Here is a 21060-nt window from a genome sequence, read left to right as displayed (position 1 = left end):
AGACCATGCTGAATCAGGCCAATGGCCCATCCAGTCCAGCATCCTGTTCTCACAGGGGGCAGACCACATGCCTGTGGGAAGCAGGACATGAGGCACAATGGAACTCGGCTCACCTGCGATTCCCAGCCACCAGTATTCAGAGGCACACTGCATCTGGCAGTGGAGGTAGAACACAGCCCTTGCAGCTAGTAGCCATGCATAGCCTTGTCCTCCATGAACTGGGTTAATCCTCTTCTAAAGCCATCCAGTTGGTGGTCCTTCTTGCGGAGAGTGAGTTCCATAGTTCGACTATGCAATGTATAAATAAGTCCTTTTGTTTTATCGGTGCTGAATCTCCTGACATTCAGCTTCAATGTCCACAAGTTCCAGTGTTAGGAGGGAGCAAAAATATTTCTCTCTCCACTTTCTCCAACCCATGTAATGTCACCCTCTTACTCACCTTATCTCTAAACTAACAAGTCCCCAAATAACGCATCTTTTCCTCTTAGGGGAATTGTGTGGTTTTTTAACCTATGGTCTTAAGATGCAATTTACTTTCGCTTATCTTTTCAATGTATTTTTTATATAAAAAAGTTTGTGTGTGTTATTTTCACTAATGTGTGAATTTATCCTAGTATACGTATGTTTGTACACATCACTGGCCTTGCAAAACGCAGAGAAGTGTGAATTTGGAGGCTGGATGTTTTTTGGTTCACATATTGATTTGGATTGGCGCAAATCAGGTAAGCTCACCTTTAAGCGTGAACGGAGTTGAACTGTTCCTCCAGTAAAGGCATTAAGATTGTGGGAACAGCCTTTGAAGTAAATTCTGATTGGCTACAGAGACTGACATCAGAGATGCAGCACCTCTCACAATTGGACAAAATAACTGTCCCTCTCCATCAAGGGGTCAGCTTTTACTGCTCTCAAATCCCCATAAATAGATGAAGTCTCATGTCAGTATTTCCTTTCTTCCTATAATCATCAAAGTCGCTCTTAGAATCTCTTCTACTCTGAAACCCAATACTCTGCTGAAGCAAGTAAAATATAAATAGCTATGTTTAAAGAAGTGAAATATACTCAGAGTCGCAAAGTGATTTCATGCTCTTTATTCAGCTCATAGTGGTGAGGAGGAATGAATGAATGTCCCCTCAAAGTATCTGCTTTATATACATTATTTACACAATGGGCTGCACATGATTGGCTCATTCTGGAATTCTACTGTAAGCCAATCAGGTTGTGGATTCACTTATATCTGGAGCATGATTGGGTGGTTCCTGCCAACCAATCATACTGCTGCATTGTTCTAGGACCAATCAGACTGCTGCATTCTGAATCCTATTGTTCTAGGACCAATCAGACTGCTGCAGTTTGGATCCTATTCAACTCAGTACATAACAAGAAGGTTGATTGTTAAGCTAGAATTTCACAAAGCTTTCTTACGTCCTGTGTCCTCTGGGCATTAGGAGGCATAGTCAAAGCTCCTTACTGTTTTAACGTTTCTAGAGCTGGGATGAAGATAGGATTCCTTGGAAGTAGGACTTGACAGCTAGAATATTCATTCTAAGATTAGCCTGTGGTGGCAGACCATTACACTTCTTTTCTGTGAGTATCTTTATACAAAAAAGAGCCCCAACCACCCAATAACAGCAGCTAGCATGTCAGGTCCAAACTTCAATCTTATACAAACTTACTCAAGAGCACACTTCATTGAACCCAGTGGGACTTGTCTCCAAATGCACAGGCTTACACAACACAACATGTGCAACTTAACCTTCTTTGCAACTAGCTTTTACTGAATATGCTGAAGGATGGAAATCTATAACCATTTTTCTTTAGGGGAAAGATACCCTTAGGACCACCTCCTGAGTTAGCAGGAGACCTTTGCAACACCATCCTTACTTAGCCCTGCTCATGCCCTTCCAAAACTGAGAATGAAGCTAGTCTATCATATTTCCTTCCTGCTACTTATATAACTTGACTCCACACTCATTTAATCTGAATACATTTGGCAGTGCAATTTCCCTCCTACTGTGTCCAAGCAAGGATTTGTTTTTTAATTCCTGGAGGCAGCAGGATACTGACCACTCTTCCCTGGGGGTGCAAAACATTTTCTAGTGCTCTATATTTTATTTGAACAAGATTTAACAAGGAAAACTGCTGGAGAGAACACACCATTATTCCATTTGAATAAATACTCTCTCTTTTTTTCTTTATGAGTACAGCAGCAGGAGGGATGGTGCCTGCTAAGCCAGAGCATAATACAATTCCACACAGGAAGAGAAGAAAAATGATTTGATCTTGTTGATGTTTATTCACAACTGCCACTGCTATCTCCTATTCTTGGCACCGATTTACAGTTCTACTTTTTCTCTGCGGAAGGATAACCATGAAAAAGGAGTAGGTGGGAATGCAAAACTATGTGGGAAGCAGATGGTAGCAATAATTGGATGCTTCACAACAGCAGGAAACAAACAGTAGAGTGCACCAAAGAAATAAACTGGTATTACTGCTACAGAATAGCTAGTTAATAAATAGTCTGAACTTGGAAGAGCGAAGTAGCCTACTCTGGGACTGGGAAATCCCAAAGAGGCTGAGAAGATCCCCCAGTTAGAAACATATTTGCTGTATCATTAAGTAAGAGTTTTAGAGACCTGCTGTTGCATGTTCCCACTATTAAAAAAGCAAGAGGAAAACACTCAAAATGTGTTGGGAAATCATGTTGTTAAGTGACTGCAGAATTACATCTAATGTGCAGGGGATGGAGGAGAAAAGAGGGGGTGACAACTAGTTCCTTCCCCCCTCCTCCTCCTGGTGCCTTGGGAGAAGCCTTATAATTTCTTGAACAACCAGCAAGGCTCATCACACTACAGATCTTGGATGCTGCTTGAAGATTTTTCCATTAAAATTATTAATGCCTCTTGGGAATTGTTCTCCCTTTCCTGCAGTTTAACAATACATCCCCCTTTGTTTGTGTTTACAATGAAAAACACAGTTGCTGTGAGTCATAGTTTATGGAAAGCTGTCAATTTCTGCAAAGCTCTCTGTTCACAGGTTCCAGAGTCAGTTTATCGAGCATATATACTATCTTCTCTCTTTATATTTCAAAACACCATATGCAGGACTGCCAGACTATGATACATAAGACTGTTACCTGCTACTCCTTTGCAGGATAAAGCACATGTAAGGGAACAAGCTTTAGAGCAGTACCAACAAGTGTGATTCACCTTTTGTTGACCCATCCTGGAATAAGCATGCCTGCATCCTACAGACAATGGATAGATAGCCATTGGTTTTAATGGAAAACCTTCTCTTTATTGAATCACAGAACAACATTTATTCTCTTTATATAATATAGTGCAGATTTCACAAACATACATATTTAAAATATAGATTCTTTGGTAGAAAAAGAATCTGTCCCAAACAATAGAACATTTATTGAAAGCTGAAAGACGTTTGCCCTGATGTAGCCACCATTTTGAGTGTGCTGCTGCAACGCTGCTTTTCTGAGTAACAGGGTATGCCAGTAGTCAGAGGATTTAGAAATCAGAGCAGTTTGAAGGCTGAAAAAGATACTAAAAATATTACAACAAACCAGGGATAAGCAACATGGTGCCCTCCAGATGTGGTTGGACTGCAACTCCTATCATCTCTATTGGGGATGTTGCCCAACAACATCAAGAGGGCACCATGTTCACTACCCTGGCAATAGACCAATCCTGATAAAGATGGTGAAAAATTCACTCTTAAAATAAGAGAAAAGTTGGGGGTTGGACTAGATGACCCTTCCAACTCCATGATAACATTTCAAATGGCTGTATCCAATGCTAGTCCTACTCAGAGTAGACCCATTGAAGTTAATAGATATGTTAACTTAAGTTCATTAATTTCAGTAAGTAAGAATTAACTGGATGCAACCCAAGCCTTTTCCCTTACTAGTCAAGCACTCATTTTATTCTCTAAGTGGGGCAAATCATAGCAAGTTGCTTGGTTGTTTAATACAAAAATATTCAGGGTGTTCCTCCCAAACTTAGATTGCAAGCACAAAGGGGGAGGGGGGAGGAAAACTTTCCCATAGCCATGCAAGATATAAACAATGCAAAGTAATAATTCTATAAAAATAATTCTGTCCTGAAAGTCTTGGGGCCTGTCCATATGAATCAGCAACAAACCTTTGCCTGGGCATCTAGGCAGGGATCCCACACTCCTGAATACAATAGCGCAAGAGCATTCAGCCACTTGAGATAGGGCCAAGAGGAACAAAATATGACCAACTATGTACATTTAGCCTATATTAGCTTTTTATTAGCTAGTTCTCTTTGAGCTACTTTTCATTGATAACCAGAAAGCTAGACGTGCAAAGTATATTGGCCAAATCTGATCTAAGTTTCTGTTCTATCCAAACAAGTAAGCTCAAAGAAACAGTGTCACTTGAAGAGTGATTTTTTTAGACTTCCCAATTTGTCTCTAAGGTTTCATTAGTAAAAGAGACAAGGCTAGGAAGATAAGGGGCTGATCCAGGCCTTTAATGAAACCTCTTTAAAACACACATACTTGTAGTGTAACCCTATGTTTGTTCACTTGGAAGGAAGTCACACTGTACCTTATGGAACTTACTCCCGTGTAACTGTGCCCAGTATTGCAACCTTAATGATTCTTTCTCCAGGAACCTCTGGGGAAAAAACATTAACCGGCGCAGTGACAAAGCCGCCCCATACTTTGAACTTGCAACGTTGTCTGCACTTTATCCTCCTCGCTAGCCTAGGCAGATAAATGATGGCCATTCAGCAAGTTATTACTGGTCAGTGAAACACAGTCAAAATGTTTGTCTTTTGTTACAAGCTCCTATTATTTTGCTGAACCGGGGAGGTGCCGTTTATGCCGGCTGGGGCACTGCTCTAGGTGCAGAGATTTGATTTATTGCCGTGTTAACTCTGTACGAGCCTTGATGTGAGAAATCTGTAGAACTGGCAGGAGTAGCTGGAAGGCATCTTGGATGTAAGAGGCACTGTTTGAAGCCTGCAAAGAAGAACATAAAAGGGCAATCACGCTGGGGGGCCCTTTCCATAAAGAGTGCCTGCTAATTCTAGAGGTTAGCATTTGTTCAGCATCTCACAACCACCACGCCCCAAATCAACCACTTCAATGGAATAATGGGACATTATGCAACAAAAGGCATCTAGGAGAAAGGGCTGAGATATAGCCATGTCCCGTCTGGTAGCCCACATACCATGTTCATTGAAGAGCTATACCCACCCTCCACCCACTGTCATTTGAGCAGATAGTTCATATACTTTCTACATCTGCAATCCATAAGAGTTTGGGGAGTGTTAAAGATTATTTTTGTTCCAAAAATCCAGATTAAAGTTTTACAGCATAACCTCCCGCAGTCTAAATGAGCAGTCAGAAATATTTCTCAACATCTTATCCTCTGCTTGCCACCCAATCAGCACAACAGAAAGATTACACCACACTTAGCTCTTTCAGTAATGAGATTTCAGAAACTAGTTACATAATATGAACCAGATGCTGTAACTTTATGACAATATTCTCTCTCTCTCTCTCACACACACACACACACACACACACAAGATTTCTCAACTTATTCTTTCTTCACTCCAGTCATCAGCCAGCCCACTTCAGACAAAGTCATAACCAGTAAAAATATACATTGTTTCAACTAGCTAAAATTTGCAAGTACATTGCAACTGACCTCCAAAAACACTCCAGTGATTAAAGGGTTAAGGACATCTGCCTTCTCTTCCACCTGGAAAGATTGGATATTTTAGGTTGCATTACCAAACACAGCACAAAATCTCTTGAATATTATCTGATCTCCAGTCCAAAAATGATTTTAAGATACACTGATTAGATTAGCTGATAATCCATCTCACATTATTTGAAAATGCAGCTCTGATGTATTTCACATCAAGAACATGTTACATACAAAGTAAAGTCAGTTTCTCAGATGAGCTTGCAAAAATTAAAACAACAGCTGTAATACTGGGGCATCACGCTACTTAAGAGAGAAAAAGGGCAGTATGAAGCAAGAGTATTGAGGGGGCTACCAGAAATTATGAATAGGAAGTTCGTAACATGCAGTCAATGTCAGCCGCCAAAGGAGGGAGGGCATAGAAACCAAGAAGATATCTCTAAAATAAGCATAGTGCAAAATAGACTTTTTCCACAGATATTGCTAAACAACAGTTTGCAAAATACTGTTATTTCACTAAGTCATATTATGAAATTAATGAACTTGAATCCAATGATTTTAGTTGGTCTACTCTATGAGTATAACTAACCAGATTATCACCCTATGGATTTCCCCCCTTCTTTTCTTTTTTTTTAAAAAAAACCTTTTAATAAAGAGAGAGTAAAGTGAAGTCTAGAACTGACTGCTGCAGCCACAAGAGACCGTAGGGTGCCTCCTCTTTTAAAAAAGCAAAACAAAGGGATATCCAGCTTTTCAGATGACTGCAGTAAGATCATACCATTGTCCAACAACTCTTTAAACTTGACTTCTTACCCCAGCAGCTGTTAAGCACGTCACAAAGCCTTTAGATACAGCCGATAGTTCTTTGCACAACACAATAGTCATTCTAAGAAAGAACAAACAGCACACAGTAAACACAAATTGAAAGAAAATGTCCTCCTTGAATGCATTGTTTTTCAATAACTGCTCTTCAAAAACAAAAGTGATTTGATGAAATAAGATTCTTTTGAAAGAATCCGCCTCCTTCAAGCTTAATTCAAGCCTGTATTCAGAAGACAGATGGTGGAGAGAACAGGGATATTTTGAATAATCTGTCAGCATCACACTCTTACCTCCCCTCTTGGGGGGGGGCTGATCTGGACATCACTATTCTGTCTCATCGATCCACCACTTTGGGTGGTGAGATAAGTATAAAGTCCCCTGTGGAGTGAAAACAAGCACATGGCCCCAAAGGAGTGGTGTGATCTCCTGGCTCCACAAGCAAGCAGGAAGACAAGTCAGAACTTTGCCACCTTTGCAGCAGGAACACCACTCCATCTACACCATTGCACAGGTTGCTACTGATTGGATTTGAAATTAATTTTGTGTATGTTTTTGTTGTTAATCGCTTCTAGATGCTTTGTGAGAAGCGATTCACAAATGAAATAGATGGGAGTATTAAGCAATCTGCCTCCTCCCTGTTTTCCCCACCCCTAGTTCTCTGCTCCAGACTGCAGCATCCATGGCTGCATCTGATTTTTTTAAAACGCAGAGGAAAACAACACATAACCGGGGGCAGTATCCAATGCACTTATTCTGTTGGCATAAAAATTTATGCATGCACAAGGGAACTTTCCTCTGCTCCCCAAATCTGCTCTGGAGCAGATTAAAGGGGTGCATGGGAGGAGGAGAGGGTAGAAGTTCCATTACACAAGCAAAAAAAATTGCATCAACAGAATGAGTGGTGTAGAGCTACTTTGGATACAACTCTTGAGGATAGTTTGGCCTAATAGTTCTCTAATATCAAAATCAAGAGAAATGGAACAGTAGTATCAAAGCCAGCAAGAAGGATTCTACAGTGGTACCTCGGGTTACACACGCTTCAGGTTACACACTCCGCTAACCCAGAAATAGTGCTTCAGGTTAAGAACTTTGCTTCAGGATGAGAACAGAAATCGGGCTCCGGCGGCACAGCGGCAGCAGGAGGCCCCATTAGCTAAAGTGGTGCTACAGGTTAAGAACAGTTTCAGGTTAAGAACCGACCTCCGGAACGAATTAAGTACTTAACCCGAGGTACCACTGTACTTATCATCTTATACACAGCAGAGTGGCCAAGAGTGATCAACCTTACTGTGAAAGGGCTTTGGCCCGATCTAGGGCTAACACCTCTTGCTCCTGCCCGTGAAGAACCAGAGCTGCAGTTTTGTGGAACGCTTCGATAGAATAAGCTGTCAGTTCAGCCAGGCTCCTGATCGCACATGCGTGAACTTCCTGCAGAAGTTAGAAAAAGATGTCAGTCTCTCGTCTTTAAAAAAATAAATAAATTATTATGTTACTTTCCCACCCAATTCCATCCCGCAGGCTTCATGCAGAGATTGTAACTGCAAGCATGAAGCAGCATGCTGTCAGCTATGAGCTTAGATTATATAAGCGCATTGACAGCTAGACAGCAGTGCAATATTCCTTCGGTTAAAATGATTACCTCTACTGATTTTTTATCCTCTTGCTCAGCATCCCCGGAGCCCACTTGCTGGTCTCCTTCGTTCGGCGTTTCTTGTTTTGCAGTTCGCGCGCTGAGGCTCTTCGTCAATTCATGAGCAGAGTTCCTTGCCTGTCCGAGAGGAAGCAGAAACACACCAGCACATCACCAAAAGGAGAGGCAGGACCATCCCGATAATGCTGCACATGGAGGAAGTACAACTGCCTCTGGAATGAAACTACGCAATGGGGAACATAATTTTTGTTGCATTAACACCTGCAGTTGTTCTAACCTAATTTCGACGTGCTGATTTCATATCTGAAGTTGGTTTTGTTCTGTAAGCTCTAGTTTTTTTGCAATTCATGTTTTTCACTTTTCACCATAATCTTTGTTTTTCACAATGCAAGAATTCAATATTTTATTAAACACATAGCCAAAGCAGTACAATATGAGTATAAATGTAAGTGACTTATATAGCATTGAACATGACATGTATAGCATTGAAAATGACATGTATATCTATGTATAGTTGGAGGAATGAAAAAAAAATGTATTCCTTTGGGATACACAGTATACTGGGGAACAATTTTTTTTTTTCATTTTCTTTTGCATGAGATTTTTCAACTGTTCTTATATGTTCTTTCAATGCTGATTTCAAATCTGAAATCTATTTCTGTGTACATGCTATAGTTATCTTTCAATTTCCGACTTTTGCCGATATGTCATATTTAGGTAAAGGTTAGGTCCAGTCGTGGCTGACTCTGAGGCTTTTCGCTTTATTGGCCAAGGGAGCCGGCGGACAGCTTCTGGGTCATGTGGCCAGCATGACTAAGCCGCTTCTGGCGAACCAGAGCAGCGCACGGAAACGCCGTTTACCTTCCCACCAGAGCGGTACCTATTTATCTACTTGCGCTTTGACGTGCTGTTGAACTGCTAGGTTGGCAGGAGCAGGGACCAAGCAATGGGAGCTCACCCCGTTGCGGGGATTCTAACCGCTGACCTTCTGATCGGCAAGTCCTAGGCTCTGTGGTTTAACCCACAGCCCCACCTGCATCCCTCCATGTCAGATTTACACTGGGGTAAGTGGACACTGACACATTGATCTACCCTAACCACATGGTAATTATTGTTTTGCAAACCTAGTTTTTCTTTATTTTTACAGTTTTATAACCTAAATATTTGTATTTTTCAGACCATGGCTTCTTCAAGTAGACAAAAATGTGTAAATAAGCCTGATGCCTTTTGTTATGTATGTGGCTGCTACGCACCTCCTCGTCAAAGATGCAATATAACAGCGTTTGTGAGGCGTGCCTAACAGCCAAAAGATGACAAAAAAACACTCACTCACTTGGGTTAGTTTGGCTGGCGTTGTAGAGACTCGTAATTGTGAAAAGAGATCTGCTACTTCCTTTGTGAAGTCTTCCTCCTCTGAAAGCAAGAGATGACAGGTGCTGAATGCTACATCTAATCATCGACATTAAAACTTACTAAATTGCATTTGAATTTTGCATTTGTACTCATTTCTGTCCTTTTGTATAAATAGCTTTGCTTTACAAATACCGTATTTTTCGCTCTATAAGACGCACCAGACCACAAGACACACCTAGGAGGAAAACAAGAAAAAAAAAAATATTCTGAATCTCAGAAGCCAGAGCAGCAAGAGGGATCGCTGCGCAGTGAAAGCAGCAATCCCTCTTGCTGTTCTGGCTTCTGGGATAGCTGCGCGGCCTGCATTCGCTCCATAAGACGCACACACATTTCCGCTTACTTTTTAGGAGGGAAAAAGTGAGTCTTGTAGAGCAAAAAATACAGTATCTTAGTCTCCTTAAAATCTACCAAGAGGGACAGCCTCCTGCTCAAGGATTTGCATTATAATGGTCTTCTTCCCCTTTATGTCAGGAAGGATGAAGGAGATTATCCTGTGGAGCTTAGCAGTGCTTCTCTTGCGCAAGTCCACAAGACTTCTGCTGCGGTTTTCGTGATCCCACTGATCAACTGCAATATCCTTCATTTAAGCTTTGGATCACAGACTCAAAGAGTGAGTGAGTCAGAATACCAGTAGTGATTAACCAAGAGCCTGATGACATAGATAATCTTGCCAAAGGTATTCACTTGAAGAAGCTGGAAGTGCACAGAGTAGTCAATTAACAGCCTGTGTTATCTGCATCTCCTGCAAAGCTTCCAGAGAACTGTCCACTGTCAGAAACAGAATAATGGCAAGATGGACCATTGATAGGACTTAATGGACTGGTTCATTTGCTTAGTTTTCCATCTTTCATGTGTTATTGCACCACACTCATAACGGAATGACTGAACTCACCATTCAGTCATTTTACTTTTGCTATTCAGTCTACTGTTACTTTTGCAAGTGGGAATTCTTGTAATTACCCTTCGTTTCTTCCTCTTCATCATCATAAAATTCAGCTAACGAAAACGCTTCTTTGAGCTGTTCCAGTTCGGCCTTCAAAGTATCTAGCTCATCTCCAGAGAGGGCGCTTATCACCGACTTCACCTGATTTAAAAGGAAAGAAAGCCACAAAGAGAACCTTAAACCCACCAGCCAGAAACGCTTGATATTTGGTGTGAAAAGTTAAGGTGGCAGCACTAATGACAAGCTGACTATGGAAAGCAATTCACTCTTTGAGAAGGGGAGCTCTGTGTTTGGCATATTCCCTCACAGCAGAGAGAGAAGGTGTGTGTGTAAAAATATCAAACTTGCTCTACCTCGCAGTGCCATTGGTTTTTACTATCAATGGCTCATTCATTTGGAGCAACAAAGATCGAGAAAGCTCTTATTTTAATAAAAAAACACTACACAAGGGGTAAAGAAACAGCAGGGAGAGGTGTTTTTCCTGCATTTACTGGCTTTCATTTACTGATGCTTGTGTGGAATCCATAAAAGGGCTCATCTGCCAGAGTTTAAAGAAATATTCATTTTTATTCCTCCTCAACTGTAAAAAAAGGAAATTGCTCAGGGCCATTACCTTTGATTCACTCTCTCTGGAAAGCATCTCTAAAGCTTCCAAATGAGAAAGACCCTGAAACTCATCAAAGAGTAGCCCATAATGGGCTTTCTTCTCTGTAGCCATGGAAACCTCAGTAGCTGTCCGCTGTTCTTCTCTCTCCTTTGCCTCTCGCAAGATCTACAAATGGAAAAGTTGAAGCATTAATGCTGGTGTATGTATAGAGAAACACACACAAAGGAAAGGTTCGTCCTGAAATATCTGGTGTTCTGCTGTGAACAGCTCTAGGGACTGATCGTTTGCCATTAAGGGAATCCAGGAAGAAGCTACTCTTTGTTGCTGTGTGGAAGCTTGAAGGAAGCCAATACCTGAGAAAGTGTGGAATTTCTGATCATCAGGCCTTTTGTTTTCTTAAAACCAGGGTCACCTTCAGCTATCACATCCATGGTCTTCTTACCAATGAATTCTAATGCATCCAAACTTCCACTAATAACAGTCTTGCCCTAAAAGTGGGGCAGGGTGAGGTGGGAAGCAAGAGAAAGAGAATAAACATTTGATTGATGGAGTTTACTTACGTGCTGCGTTTCCACAATGAGCTGCACCCAAAGAGGCTTACAGCACACATTCAAAACATCAAAATACAGAGCATTGGAAATACAAATATACAAAACACAGAGAATGTCAGTAAATTCAAAAATTTGAAGGAACAGAGATCAAAACTCAAGTCAGAAATATAAATCACATGATGAGAGCACTGGGAGTCAAGTGTTCAAAGTGCAGGGTGGGGTTTTTAGTAGTCTTTGGGAAGAATGATAATAGGTGGCGATAAGAAGGAACAACACAGCCTAACACCACTTTATCTTGATGCTGGAACAACCATAAACATGACAAATAATTTTTCAAAAGCATATAATTATATGCTGTAAGAAGTGGATAAGTTTGCACAAACTATATTTCTCATTTTGTTTTACGAACCCAGTGAGACGCATTTCATCTGCTTATTCCACATTGATTGAAAATAAATCAAAAGTCACATCCACATCATACATTAAAGCACATTCATCACACATCTGAAGCACATGGCTTCCCCCAAAGAATCTTGGGAGCTGTAACTTGTTAAAGGTGCTGGGAATTGCAATTCTGTGGGTGGTAAACTACAGTTCCCATAATGCTTTGAGGGAACCCATGCACTTGAAATGTGCATTGAATGTGCTTTAAATGTATGATGTGAATGTGACCAAATAATGCTTTCCAAAAAAAAAACTCAGATGATTAAGAAGCCATGTTAGGTTGCATTGACCAGGTATAGGTCCCCCTGCTATTTTTACACTGAACTCCATACAGCATGAACTCCATATAGTACATTGAGGTGGAAGGTGACGATATTAAACTAGAAAATTACTATGTGCTGCATTAGTCCAAACCAGGCCGTCGCCACCTAACACCTTACAGTCTTTTCTCAGGTTAGATTACAAGCCAACCTTGAGAAGCACACACACCCCCAACAGCTACCCGGCTGCAGAAATGACAGGGATGGATGTTTCTCTTCCCCTTTCTTCTTTGTGTTTGAAAGCTGCTAAGGCAACATTCCTCCTGCCATCACTAGAGCCAGCAGGGGGGTAGTTTCTGGCTCAGACTGCAGTGGAAAAAGGCTATTAGGGGAGGAAATATAGGCTACTTCAGAATACCAGCATGTTAGGAATACATCACTTCTCTAAATGAAATGAAGTGTTACAAAGTTCAGCAACATCACTAATGGCTAGCAAAGTCCACAGAATACTACAAATCCAAATCTTTATTGCTTAGCCAAAGGTCCTTACCACCACAAAGCACCATGCAATGTACATTTTGCTAATGTACTTGTATACTTTCAGGATATTTCACTCCACCCCAATTAAACATCAATTCTAGACTAAGGAATTCACTGAGATAGGTGCCCAGGTCTTAAGCACGCAGCAAGAAATCCTCCTTTATCAAGGAATGCCATTAAGACATTCCAGATTTTACATCTCAAGGATAGAATGCCCACTTCTACTCAGACGCCAATCAAAAACCTTTTCTTAACATATACAGCTGCTAGACAGGTCACAAGCAACTAATTAGCAACCAATAAGTTATGATAATGCATATTACACAACACTACAGAATCATTTGATGATTTAATGAGCCATTGCGCAGCATCAACCAACCGCTTGAATCAAGTTTTCCACTACTCAGAATTCAAAATGAAAGGCAAGCTTCCAATAAACAAATAAATAAATAATAATAAAATAAGCTGGTGTTAATTGATATATTGCTTGCAGTCTCACTCACTGTGCTCTGAACAGCAGCAGAGATGGTAGAAAACATTCCAAATGCACCACTGATGGGCGAGGGGTTTTCAGTCTCTTCTTTGCCATCACTGCCTTCTTCAGAGTTTTGGATTTCTGAAACAAAGGGAAGGGAATAGGATTTAAGTGGTGTGTGGGCCAAACTTAGCCTGTGAGGGATTTAAATTTGACCTACTAGGCCATTTTCCCCAAACCGTGCACACCTCTCCACACCTGACATCATTTGTGGTGCCAGGTGTGGGGCAAGCAGAGATGCAGCAGCTGCCAATGCACAATCAAGCCCCTTAATTGACCCCCCCCCCAATTGTCCATTGGCAAATGAAAGCAGGCTTTGATTTTTCCACCCATCAACTGATGAGCAGTAGAGCCAAAGGCTGCTAGGTCAGGTGAACGAGTTCCCTTGCACTCCTTACTCCTAGGGCTGTGCGTGGTGATTTGAAGTCCCTACTTCAAAGCACCCAATCAGCTGAGATCACTGTGAGGTCAAGTGATTGACAGGCAGTCACCACCACCTACCTGTCTAATTTGATAAGGATCTGGTCAAAGAGCCAAAAAAGTTCTCCACCCTGGTTTAGAACAGAGGTAGGGAGAAATGTAAAAATGTCTGCTGGGCAATTGTTTTACCCTTTTTAATATATGCAATTGTTTCTATGGTATTGTGAAATTGCTGCAAGATGCTTTATAGGAAGCGATTAAATAAATAAATAAATAAATAAATAAATAAATAAAGGTGTATACCAAATCTAAGATCTATCTCTCTCTCTCTCTCTCTCTCTCTCTCTCTCTCTCTCTCTCTCTCTCTCTCTGAATTGCATAAAATTGATGCTTCTACGAAAAAGAGGCAGCAAATAAGGTCCCAAGCATCTTTTTTAATATATTTGTGATAATGCCACATAAAACTCATCAATATCATAGATGTAGTGACGACATGGATGTAGAGCATCACAGATGTAGTGCTTAATATCACAAACCTGTTGCCAATCTGATCTTCGTGTGACAAAATCCATAGTTGACTTCAGGTCAGTGATAAAACAGCTACTTGATAGAAATCTAGGAATTCTGAAGTGAGCTGTAGTCTTGTGTTCGACACTTGTGATTAAAAGGCAGTTCAACATTTTGTGACCCATGAGGTCATAATTTGAAAACTGACTTGGATAAGCATGTGTCTTTGTGTTATTTTCCCAAATGACGTTTTCTGAATACAGTGGTACCTCGGGTTAAGTACTTAATTCGTTCCGGAGGTCCGTAATTAATCTGAAACTGTTCTTAACCTGAAGCACCACTTTAGCTAATGGGGCCTCCCGCTGCTGCCATGCTGCCAGAGCACGATTTCTGTTCTCATCCTGAAGCAAAGTTTTTAACCTGAAACACTATTTCTGGGTTAGCGGTGTCTGTAACCTGAAGCATATGTAACCTGAAGCGTATGTAACCCGAGGTACCACTGTATGGCCAAGTAGTCCTATTTTTATTTTGGGTTGAATCCAAAGCTTGCGTTCATGAGTCACACAGTCCTTGCCATGAGTTCCAGATCTGTTCCAGAGGGTTAGGAGACCCTCAGGAATAGAACTGGGGTGTGCATAGGAAGCTACAGTGGGGATGAGAGGAGGTGAAAGTCCCCTAATGCAAATATTGGATTATGCCCTCTGCCTCCATGTCTACTTTTACAATTGACATTCTACAGTGAAGGAATCTGGTGTTATAGTAACTGTACCATCCTAGGCAAGGACTCAGGTTGCACATAATGCTAAGCCAAACCATGGCTTACTGTGAATGCATGAGTGTGCAAGTACTAACAGTAGAAATAAGGTCTGCTTTGACACCCACACCCACACACCCAGATGGTTTGGCTTAGCGTTACATCCAAATCCATAGCCGTGGTTTGTGCCTTTCAGACAAACCACAAGTGGCAAGGCAAGAACAAACCTTGGCTACAACTTGTCTGGAGTGAGACCAACCACAAGTCTGGATTTGGACATACCAGCAAGCCAGACCATGGCTGACCTCCAGCAAGATGAAGATCACAGGAAGAGTGAAGCAGGTTGCAGTTTTTACTGTTGGTACCTGCACACCAAGATGCCAATGCTTAGCCATGCTTTGGCTTAGTGTTGCAATGTATCTAGGGCTTGATGCAGAGATATTCATGTGCAAAAGGACAATACCTGAAATCAAGAGAGCTTCTTTAGGTGCACTCAAGAATTTGGGCAAGGCCAGTGTGGTGTGACACTCCCTTCCCGACCAAAAGCAGACACATATGTCATCATCACAAGCTAACTTGAAAGTCCCCTTGATTTTCAATAGCTTGCACTTTCTGCTCTTTCAAACAAGTTCAAAGCCCTTTGAGTGCATGAAAATAAAAGTAAAGGTAAAGGGACCCCTGACCGTTAAGTCCAGTCGTGGATGACTCTGGGGTTGTGACGCTCATTTCGCTTTACTGGCCGAGGGAGCCGGCGTTTGTCCGCAGACAGCTTCCGGGTCATGTGGCCAGCATGACTAAGCCACTTCTGGAGAACCAGAGCAGCATACGGAAATGCCGTTTACCTTCCCGCCAGAGCGGTACCTATTTATCTACTTGCACATTGATGTGCTTTCGAACTGCTAGGTTGGCAGGAGCATGGAAATAGTAATGCAATTATTTGGATCCCAGCCAATCTACGCCAGTAGTTTCACATGCAATAAGCTGATAAATATGCATTTAATTTGATTGGGACCAGTAGTCATTTACACCATACAGCAAAGAATCCTCATGTGCAAAGGCACCTCCCACAGCCATATAGGAGGTACCAGTGCTAGGTAAGACATAGGCTATGGACTGTAGCTCCCATTCCTTTGTGTACGTCTTGGATAAAAGGAGGCAAGGGAAGCTGATACTTATGAAGAGCCTCACAACCTGTAAGTAAACTAGTGACAGCAAAATAGCAGCTTCTATTGAAATATATAACAGATTCCCTTGTACAAGAAGTAATAGAATTAAAACAACAACATCCATCATAGTACCACAAGGGGCAAACTTCAAATAGTTTACATATTTTTAATAGAAACCAACCTTCCCCAACATCTTTAGCCTCAGAAGATAATTCAGTAGGGCTGGGGATCCCAAGGGATGTTTCTGCTTTTTCAATGACATTTGAGATTCCGTGACCTAAAGAAAGCAGAGATGTTACTTTAGTCCAAAGGTAAAATGAATTACTTCACCAAGCAAGCAGAGGCCAAGTCAGCAAGATGAATTGCTCCAGGCAGTATGCTGCATTTGAAAAGCACAATGAATTGCCCAACCAAGCCAGTAGCTTAAAATTTCCCTCTTTTTCCTTTGTTTAAGAGACAGCACACATTGCAACCTTTCAACTTCTGTGCTGCTGCTTACATTTTTACCATGTTTAATCTGCCACTAATTTATTTTCTTCTGTTGTTTTCTATATAGAACATTTTGCACTTGTCACTTTTAACTTCTAAAGGTAAAGAAGAAAAAGAAAAGCAATTTCGAGCAGACCCAATTTATTTGATTCTGATTGTATAGTTTAGGTTTCGGGCAGCCTCACCTACGGTAGCCACTGTAGCAGAAGCAGTCGAGAGCAATGATTTTCCCCAGCTCCCCCAGTAACCCCATCCTGTCTGCGACTCTTCCATGGAACTGGAACTCTGGGGAAGAAACGAAAGGACATTGCCAACTGTACTATTGAAATTAAACATCCAGTTTAACCAAAATTCATTTCCATACAGGAATTTTTATTTTTATTTATCATTCAGGAATTTTTATAGCAACACAAGAGTCTTGAACCTTGCTATATGGGCATCCAGTATATATGTTTTAAAGAGGTGTCACATGCTGTTGGCCATCTGCCCCCATCAGCAGTCTAGCTGCTGCATTCTGCACTAGCTACTTACCAATGCATGGTCTGCAGTGGGCCAAGTTATCCCAATCCAGACACGGTCATAGCTGGCAAACCAGGCAAAGCTGGTAAAAGGCAGATGCCCTCAAAATATGCTCTAGGGCAGTGGTTCCCAACCTTTTTTTGGCCATGCCCCACCTAAGCAACTCTAAAATCCTGATGCCCGCCCCCCATGACATATAATTCTTATTATTCAAAAAATGAACTCCTATTCACGTGGAGGAAGCCTAAAAGGCCATTAACTTCTAATAAGACATTCTGGAATGTCCCTCTTAAAAATAAATTGCCCCACGTTAGCAACCATGGCTCTAGGGGGATTGGGTACCATCCAGAGAAGACTGTGGATGTGTATGGGGAGGAGAGAAAGGTGAAGTCTCATTGCACTAGCAGGAACCTGCTCATGCAGTGTTAGATTCCACCATATACCATTTTATTAAATAATTTAAAAAACAATGAATTAATTAAAGCAAAAATTAAGCAAAGAAGAATGCAGGTCATTGCTTGTATCCCTTTTGACAGGTTCCATCTTCCTTAAAGCACTCAAGTTTGTCTCAGCCTTTAAAGACTGTCACAGTTCCAACAGAGTAAGCTAGCAAAATCAAAAACAGGCATTAGCCACTGTGCTGTCCACTGCTACATCCATTCACATCTTCTTAGCCCATCATAAGTTACACAAGTCTGACTCCTGCTTTCCCTATGTCTCAAACGGGTCCAACAAGATGAATGTTAACGATGCACCTTACTATTTAGCACACAGGACAAATGTAGAACACAGATATCCACATCTCACAGTTCCACACTTCATTTAAATGGATCTTCTTGGCCCCCAAATCCTGCTAGGGAATGTATAATATTAAAATGTGAACGTTGTTGGGGTAAATGAGAATTTACTGATAGCAGGCTTAGCAGCAATACCTGTACATTCTGACCCAGTGGCTGTTGTACAATACTGGGCTCAGAGATTTTCGCTTCAGGCCTTTTCCGTGTCATAGCCACAAGCTCAGCTTCCCCTCCATTAGTCTCAGTGGGTTCTGCCTCCTCTGTCTTCTGAACATTTTCCTCCAGTTCATGAGCAACTTCATTCAAGGGTTCATTATCCTTTTGGGACATGACCACAGCATACCCTAGATTTATAACGAATTATTGTTAAAACACATACAAGAAGTTTAACAAGATAAACAGCATTTTTTCAGGAATAAACTTAACCGGAATATTTTCCAGTGGCCTACATAGGTTGTGGAGTAATTTAACATGTTTGGATCATATATACTTTTGGTGTCAATCTACACTCCTTACAAAAAAATAATCCTACTATGTGTTTCCCTAACAAGGACAGTCGTGGGAATGTGGGAGTTAATTACATTTTTTAAGTGTCCAAATTTGATTGGCATTGTACCCATTCATTATGATACTAATTCTATGAGACAATGCATTTTGAAAACAAAGTGTTTTCCATAGAAAAGTATAGCAGTTGAAAACTTCCCACCATTGCTCACTACTAGTCCCAGCGTATAGGGGATCTAAAATCCAGGTTATGTCCAGTTGTGAAATTCTACATAATGAAATTACATGGCCCAGTTAGTACAGTAGCTACTCAAAACATTTTTCTTAAGATTGTTGTGCATTCCAAGATGTATTCTATAGAGCAGAGAGAAGTGTATTAATGTTTTCCCTACTCATACCTACATCTACATTTTTTAAAATGTACTTGCTCTAATAGGGACCACCACTTGAAGACTTGAAGTGTCCTCCCATTCACCAATGGCTCTTTGATCCAGCAAAAACTTCCATAAACAGAAGGCAGGAGGCAATTTTTTGCCTCTTTCGCTCTGAAGATTCCTGTGCCTCTCTCCCCTGCCTGTTCCAGAAGGCTGACTGGTGGGGCAGAGGTCTTCAGTAGACAGGGACTGATACACACAAGTCACTCCACTCCCGTTTTTCTTCACGAAAGCCTCTGCTGTATCAAACATGACAATGCTTGTCATAGAGAGTCAGCTATGTCCTGCTGGTCCTGATTGTGAAGATCACACAATACTGACAGACAGAAACAACATCAGTGTGTGTGTGTGCTAACAACATTGGGGAGCACTCCCCAATATCGTGGAGGAAAATAAAAGATGACCATACCCAGTGGCGTAGCGTGGGTTGTCAGCACCCGGGGCAAGGCAAGTAATTTGCGCCCCCTAACCCTAACGCCCAGATGTTGCGCCCGGTGCGGCCGGCACCCCCTGCACCCCCCACGCTACGCCACTGACCATACCATAGCCTCTCCCTCTCTCTCTCTCACACACACACACTTCACATATGCAGAACCACAAATATGTCTCTTCCTCTCTCTGTCCATGTGCATGACACAGGGCAGACAGCCCATTTCCCAAACATTTGCTCTTCTCAGGTCATATCACTTACCCCCCCAAGTGACCTGTCAGCCTTTTATTACAGTTTAACATTACTGAATGACATCAGTGTGTTCAGTTGTATACAACACTGTTGTCAATAATAAAAATGAAGGGAGAAAAACTGGCTTTATTCAGGGTGGCAGCTAAAATAGCCTTCTGCTTAAACACTAGCCTGGTAGCTTTGTTGTTGTTTAGTCGTTTAGTCGTGTCTGACTCTTCGTGACCCCATGGACCAGAGCACGCCAGGCACTCCTCTCTTCCACTGCCTCCCGCAGTTTGGTCAAACTCATAGCCTGGTAGCTAGTGGTAGCTATACAGGTGGCAAGAAATGACATATAGGCAAGTGCATTGAATACCATATGGGTGACTGAGGGAGCTGTTGGAGGAGGAACTCTGCACCTAGGATAGAAACCAGGGAAGCTCCTCCCCTCTGGTGTCTAGCACAGAAACACAAGATGCTGCTGCAGGAGGGCTAGAGATCTCTGCCCCTCCTTGGGCAACACCCAGCAGACTACTAAAAAAAACTTCCTTTTCTAGGCAGGCCTCTAACTTTCGTGCGCTTATTTGCAAGGCTAAGCTAAACGTGAATCAAAAAGGACTTTTTAAGAGCTATGTCTTAGGACCATTAAAAACAAAGCAAAACAAAAGTATAAAAAAGTACAATTGTTACCGAAAAGTGGCGGACAGCAAGTACTGGAAATGCAGCATCTGTTGATACTGTAAAAGATCAACCTGAGGCTACAGCTGGCAAACAGAGCGAGAGGTTGCTTTTTCCACACTTATGAGAAAACACCCGCTTTATGGAGCTGCTTTCAAATGGAGAACGGTGTGGGTGAGTCAGTGGGGGGGGGGGAGAGAGAGGAGGGACCCGCAGCGCCCCTGGAAACCCATAAGTGGGTCAGGGATTTCGCACCGGGGCTCTCGCTCCTCCCTCCCGCGGATGCTCAACAGGCAGGCCCACGGCTGCTTCAAGAGGTCGGGACGGGGAAAGCCCCATCACAGGGAGGGACCCCAACAGAGAGACCTTCCTATCCCTGAAGGGGAAGCCTGACCCTGCCCTTTCGTTTGGGGGACGGTGACAGGCGCCCTCCGCCCCCAATCATCTCCTGCGAAGGTTTTGGCCAAGCATTCCTGCTGCTCCCCAGGGCGGCGTTGCAGGGACACGTAGAAGAGAGTCGCGCAACTTACAGGCAACACAAACAAACCACCGGGCAACTCGCGGTCCTCCGCCTCGTCGGTTTCCACCCGCCAGAGGCCTTCCCCGTCCCCACCGCAGCCACGTCTCAGCAAGTCAGGCACACGCGCCGCTCCCCCAGCACAAACACCGACGG

General features: G+C 42.2%; 1 protein-coding gene across 2 annotated transcripts; it reads right to left on the bottom strand.

Annotated features, from left to right (window-relative positions):
* Nucleotides 1–3272: 3272 nt before the first annotated feature.
* On the bottom strand, nucleotides 3273–21058 carry FAM114A2 (family with sequence similarity 114 member A2). 2 transcript variants are annotated; one of them, XM_083603881.1, is made up of 15 exons: nucleotides 20918–21058; nucleotides 19902–20029; nucleotides 18246–18454; nucleotides 16980–17079; nucleotides 16487–16582; nucleotides 13427–13539; nucleotides 11482–11616; nucleotides 11135–11293; nucleotides 10539–10662; nucleotides 9499–9578; nucleotides 8154–8282; nucleotides 7803–7942; nucleotides 6506–6578; nucleotides 5693–5746; nucleotides 3273–4998 (listed from the first exon to the last, which is right to left on the bottom strand). In XM_083603881.1, the coding sequence occupies exons 3-15, from the start codon at nucleotides 18438–18440 to the stop codon at nucleotides 4897–4899; spliced, it is 1500 nt and encodes a 499-aa protein (XP_083460007.1). In that variant the 5' UTR covers nucleotides 18441–18454; nucleotides 19902–20029; nucleotides 20918–21058; the 3' UTR covers nucleotides 3273–4896. The 2 variants fall into 2 exon arrangements, with proteins under 2 accessions (XP_083460007.1, XP_083460006.1); XM_083603880.1 differs by lacking the exon at nucleotides 19902–20029 and having other exon boundaries at nucleotides 20918–21057.
* Nucleotides 21059–21060: the final 2 nt, after the last annotated feature.

The sequence above is a fragment of the Podarcis filfolensis genome (genome assembly GCF_964270895.1).
Source record: "Podarcis filfolensis genome assembly, chromosome: 2".
Classification (NCBI taxonomy): domain Eukaryota; kingdom Metazoa; phylum Chordata; class Lepidosauria; order Squamata; family Lacertidae; genus Podarcis; species Podarcis filfolensis.
Note: the sequence above shows the minus strand (reverse complement) of the source record. Positions and strands in the feature narration are given on the sequence as shown.